The sequence below is a fragment of the Rhea americana genome, unplaced genomic scaffold (assembly GCF_003343005.1).
Source record: "Rhea americana isolate MKP2758 unplaced genomic scaffold, rheAme1 scaffold_446, whole genome shotgun sequence".
Lineage (NCBI taxonomy): Eukaryota > Metazoa > Chordata > Aves > Rheiformes > Rheidae > Rhea > Rhea americana.
This window is the reverse complement of record NW_028186586.1, coordinates 86,399-91,834: the sequence shown is the minus strand read 5'-3', so window position 1 is coordinate 91,834 and position 5,436 is coordinate 86,399. Positions and strand designations below refer to the sequence as shown.

The following is a 5,436-nucleotide window of genomic DNA, read 5'->3' as shown; positions in this document are numbered from 1 at the left end:
AACCTTTATTAGAAACTGCCCCCAGCCCTTACCACAGGCTCTTCAGGACTGGCCTCTTCACTCAATATTCAACACCCGGATTATTTGCAACTTTACCCACCGCACCTACCGCTGCGGTGTCCCAACGCGTTTGTTGAACAGAGAGGATTTGCTGTCGGTCTCCGGGCTGTTGGGATGGCCATATGCGATGGAGCCCACTGGCCCCTCCAGAGGGGCTGGGCTGCCCTGCGAGGTGCACAGCTGCCTTCGCGGAGCCGCTGAGAAGTGTCCCTGCCTGAGAGCTGTGATGGGGCCAGAACACCTCCGACCTGTCCATCATCACAGACGCTTCTGCTCTGTTCTCGAGTCTCATAGCAGCACGCTGCACCCAGCAGCAACCCTGGCCCTTCACTGTGAGTCAGGCAGCCTGGCACCGCTGGATGCGCCACTCCCCTGGGAGCCCGTTGGGTCCAGCAGCGGAAAGGACAGCACTTGGGACTGATCTGGAGAGCTGTGGGCACCTGCAGGCAGGTCTCACTCTTAGGACAGATCATACTGTGATTTGAATCGTTTCCACAGGCGATGAGATGTGACTGCAGTCACTATCAGTCCCAAAAGCGAGACCATTGTCCCCACGGCTATGTCAGGGTTGGTGCTGAATGTATCTGCAAAGACACAAGAGGGACTTAAAATTGCTGCCAGACTGCCTGTGACAGCAAATACCCAGCCTGAGCACGACATCTCCCCACAGCACTAACGCAGTTTGCTGCAGCGCACGTTTGCTGGCCCTGCAGAGATGTGCATGCACATGCGTGTGGGGTGCGTGAGCAGGGCTGGACCTTGGTGTTCATAGCGTAGGTCAGAAGGAGCTGCGGGCAGTAGGAAAAGCAGATACGCGTCTGGAGCGAAGCCCCGAGCGCAGGCACAGCAGCGGGCTCGGGCCAGGCGATGGGGAGCAGCTCCACGGATCCCTCCCAGCACAGCCCCGCGCTCCCGGGCGCTCTCCTCCCCGCACGCATCCCCCAGCCCCGGGCCGAGCTCAGGCACCGCCGTCCGCCACTCACCGGTGGACACGGCCAGCTGCAGGCTGGCCACCGGGGCCTGGCGGCTGAGCACCGCGCACTGGTAGCGGCCCTGGTGCCGCAGCTCCACGCGCTCCAGGCTCAGCGCAGAGCTGCTGCCCGCTGCCTCCTCCCGGTACTGCGACAGGGCGACCGGCGTGCTCAGCCAGCGCACGGTGACATTCTCGCCGCACTGTGCCCGGCACTCGATGCGCAGGGCCTGGCCCCGCAGGCCGTTGGGCGGCAGCGACCAGATCCGCAGGCTGCAGCCCGGCACCGTGCCGGCAGCCGGCCCCGCGGTGCAGGAGCCCCGGCGGTGCTCGGCGTCGCCCGCAACAGGTCCCAGCGCTTGGGCTGTGCCCCCGGCGGCAGGGCTCGCGGTGCCGGAGCCCGGCGCTGCGCTGGCGGCCGGACGCAGCGCGGGAACGCCTGCGTCACTGTCCGGCGGAGCAGGGCGCTCCGGGGAGGGGTTTGTCGTGGCAGCAACCCAGCCCGAGGTGGCCTCATCAGCAGGCTCCTGTGGTGTCGCGGCCAGGGTTGTAGCGGCGTTGTGCGCTGCAGTGCTCTGCGCGGGGGCCAGAGCTGCAGGGGCCTCGGACGCAGCTGTGCTGGCGCTGCCCGTCGTAGCCTGGGTGGCTGGGGGGGTCTCCGGGGAAGCGGCCGCGGCCGCAGGCTGCTCCGTCTCCGCTGCAAGCACAGACCCACCGAGCGGGTCGCGAGGGCTGCACTGCGGCTCGGGGCCAGCACGGGGCCCCTGCCGTCCCCGTCCCCCGCCGCTCCCCGACAACGCAGCCAGCCCCAGGGCAGGGAGACGCGTGAGGAGGAGCAAACCCAGCGTCCCCCTGCCCGTGCTGCACGGTCCAGGCCTCCCGGGAGAGATACCACGCGGTGCAGAGACAGAGGCTGCTCCCCGCTCCAGCCAAAAGGGATCTCAGGCAGTGCAGGGCGAGGGGAGATCGGCACATCAGGCGCCCACTCAGTGCCCAGCGCCTGCTTGGTGCCCAGCGCCCACCCGGCACTCACCAGCAGCGCTCACGGCCACGGCCGCCACCCGGGTGAAGGTCTCCCGCCGGACGGTCAGCGTCATCTCGCACCTGAACTCTGCTCCGGTGGCCACGTCGTCCCCCGCCAGCTGCAGCGTGGTTGTAACGTCGAACAGCTCCTCCTCAGTCTCCTCGACTGCGAGGTCTGCCTGCGGCAGCAGCCGGTCCCCGCGGTACCAGGCGAGCGCCAGCCCCTGCAGCGGGTACACGCGCCGCGCTGTGCAGCGCAGGGCCGTGGGCTGCCCCGGCGCCAGGGCTGCCGGCTGCGCCGCCAGCTGCAGCGTGTCCGGCAGTGCTGCGGGGAGAGCGGCCGACGTCAAGCCATGGTTTCGGGCACCGCAGGCCCCCTGCGAGCTGGTTGCCTCAGGGTGTTCAGGGCTTTACATTACACGTGTAATGCAAGGATACTTACAGTAGACCTTGAGGTTAACAGCGTGCTGGTAGCTTTGCCCTCTGCAGGTGCCCTGGCAGATCTTGGTGCCCTCCATGGCCACTATGGCATTGCTCACATGCAGGACGCTGTGGCCGGGGAAGGAGACAACGCTGCCCAGGTTGGTGTCCAGCCCCCGCCACTGCACAGTGCCCGTGGGGCAGGCCAGGGAGCAGTTCAGCTGAGCCGAGCCCCCGTACGGCACCACCGGCTCCACCGGCACCACCACCAGCTTGCTCGCCGGGCGCCCTGCCGGAGGGAGAGGAGGAAACCGCGGTGCTTTGTCACAGCAGACAACCAGGCACGCGACCGGTGCAAATCTCGGCTGAGCACAACACCTTACTGCTCTGTAACGCGTCCGAGATCTGTGTCTGCACAAGGAAGGTATAAAAGTGCCTTTTAATGAGCAAATAGCCCCAGGCACAAGCCCCAGAGGAGCTTTCCCAGGACCACAGGAATGGCTCGGGGATGTGCTTTGTGGGTGCTCTCCCACGGGCGTTCAGTGCTACTGGGGGCCCTGCCAGCAGCCTTAAGGAGCAGGTCCTCCTGCAGCACACAAGAAACAAGGATAAAAGCAGCTTTTGGCTGCTTTCTGCTGAAAGATGACACAGACCCTTTCAGATCTGGGCTGATATTCATTAGCCTAATGATTTCGCTGCAGATGGATCCAAAGTCTAGGAGATGAGGCGTGCCTAATGTGCAGGGCTTTCCTTCCCCTTTTGCAGCATTTTCACTAAGGTTTAAGCCTGGGAAAAAGCCTGTCAAGCCCGTTCATTGAGTAAATGCTCCACAAGGAGGGCTGGGAAGGGAAGGGATTAGGGTGCAGGGTGGCCTGAGCCTGGAGAAGGGAAGTGCCCTGTGCCGAGCTGATGCTGCGGGCTGGGGCTTGGGCAGAGCAGGATGAGCAACACCCCCAGCAGTCGGCCCCCCAAACACTCACCACTGCAGCCCCAGAGGGAGCCAAGGAGGATGAGCAGCACCGTCTCCATCGCCCACAGCAGCCTCTCCTCCGGCGCAGGGCAGCAGCAAGAGGCGATTTCCCTTCCTCCTTCCTTCCCTCTGTCCTCACGGCTGGAAAGATGACAGCTGGGGCTAGTCTCTGTCTGGCCGCCAGTCCCATCCTCAGCCCTTCTTAAAGCCCTGCAAGAACCGCCCCTGTGAGTGCTGGCTGCCTGGGGCCTCCCGACCAGCAGGGTATTTCCAGAGGGAGTTTCTAATTCTGCTCAAAGTTTGGCTCTCGCACATGCCCAGCTCTGCCGGCACCGGCAGTGTTAGCTGCCTGGCACCAGGAAGAACACCTGGGTCTGAAGGCACCCAGCTGATGTGCTGGGACACTTCATGTGCGGCCCCCACACTCCCACAGCACAGCAGGACAAGACCCCTCTGATACAGGCAAAATCCTCTGCTCCGGCAGCAAGGATGGCTCAGTCCCGGCCACCACGGTGCAGTGAGAGCCGGGTTCAAACCACAGAGGAGCTGGGAGAGGCAAAATGCAGGAATATGTCCCAAAGATTAGGAGTAAAACCAAATGCTATGAAAGATCAGGACCTCAGTGCTGCTGGAGCCAAGCTGGGCTGAGGGCAGCAGGAACAGGACTCTGTATCCTGGCCCAACTGAGGCAGGGAGAGGCTGCGCAGCCTCCTCCGCAGGCAGTGCACCCTCTGGAAAGTGGCACGCCTCTCTGAAAGTCCCGATCTCCCCAAAGCCCGGGGATTTGAACACTGCAGAGTGGAGCAGGTTAAGCGCAATGGCAGGGAGCAGCACACGTGGGAGTGCAGGTTGCCTTCCCCAGCTGGGCTCCTGCATTATCCCATCCCAGCTCATCCCAGATGTTTGGGATCATGGTCCAGGAGAGCTTTCCAAAGAGCCTCCCAGCAGCCAGCCTCGCCCACGCTCTGGGCACAGCACAGGACTTGCAGACTGGCTCCTCTTGTCGGGTACCTCTCAACTTGCCCTACAGGGAAAACTGGCCCTTTCCTCAGCCCGAGCGGGGACTGGAACGCGTGACCAGCTGTGACCAGCCATCCTCCAGCTGTTGGGGAGCGGGGGACATTGGCCACCAGCTCCTTTGTGCCCCCAGGCCAGCTGGTTCCCCCTCAGGCACCTTCTCCTGCTGGGCGCCTGAGGACCCGGCCAAGCAGCAGAGGGGCCTGACTCAGCCCCAGAAGCGATGCTAACGCTGCTGCTGCAGGACACGCAGTACCCAGCATCGCTCAGCCCTTGCTGGCAGCAGGCCAGGAGCTGGGGCAGCTCCAGCCCTGGGGCAAAACCCAGAGGAAGGCAGTCAGAGCAGCACCCTCGGGCCCGGCAGCCCCGAAGCTTTGCAGCAGCTCGATGAAAGTGCCAGCCTGGAGTCAGAGCTCTCACATGCGACCCTTGGGAAGAGCAAACCCACTACGAGGGGCAAAACTGCCCGGAGTGGGGGCTGTCTCCAGCCCTGGTGACACAGGCAATGCTTGCCTGGACTGCCATCATCTCCGGTCCTGGTGCTCCAAGAGCCTGGAAACCCCCCCACTGCGCGGCACCAGGTCACACGGGAACAACCGGCCCCGGGGCTCTGGCTTTCCCGAACAGGGAGGTTGCAAAGGGGCATCCCGAGGGCAGGAGAAAGCACTCGGCCCCAAGCTGGATGTGGCTCCCCGGGACTGTGGATCGCATGTATTCCCAAAACAGGGAACAAAAAGTGGGTGTTTCCGCAATGGCTGGCTTTATGGCACAGAAAGAAAAAGTCACAGTTACCATGTGGAAGATTTTTTCCACTTTGCGTCATCTGGCGCTGTGGCCCTGGCATGCACACCGTGCCTGTCCTTGGTCCCGCAGCGGGTCAGGCATCGCTCCCCGGCTCCTCTCCAGCTACTGGGAAAGGGACAGGCCCTGCTTGTGCCAGGGTCCCATCCTGCTGCGTGCGGCCGCAGGAAGCTCC

The 5,436-nt window shown here is 63.8% G+C and overlaps 1 protein-coding gene across 1 annotated transcript; it reads right to left on the bottom strand.

Annotated features, from left to right (window-relative positions):
• Nucleotides 1-3,502, bottom strand: MADCAM1 (mucosal vascular addressin cell adhesion molecule 1). Its single transcript, XM_085315983.1, has 5 exons — nt 3,454-3,502; nt 2,496-2,762; nt 2,064-2,378; nt 1,044-1,727; nt 1-644 (listed from the first exon to the last, which is right to left on the bottom strand). Exons 1-5 carry the CDS (start codon nt 3,500-3,502, stop codon nt 520-522), a joined length of 1,440 nt encoding a protein of 479 aa, XP_085172109.1. The 3' UTR covers nt 1-519.
• Nucleotides 3,503-5,436: the final 1,934 nt, after the last annotated feature.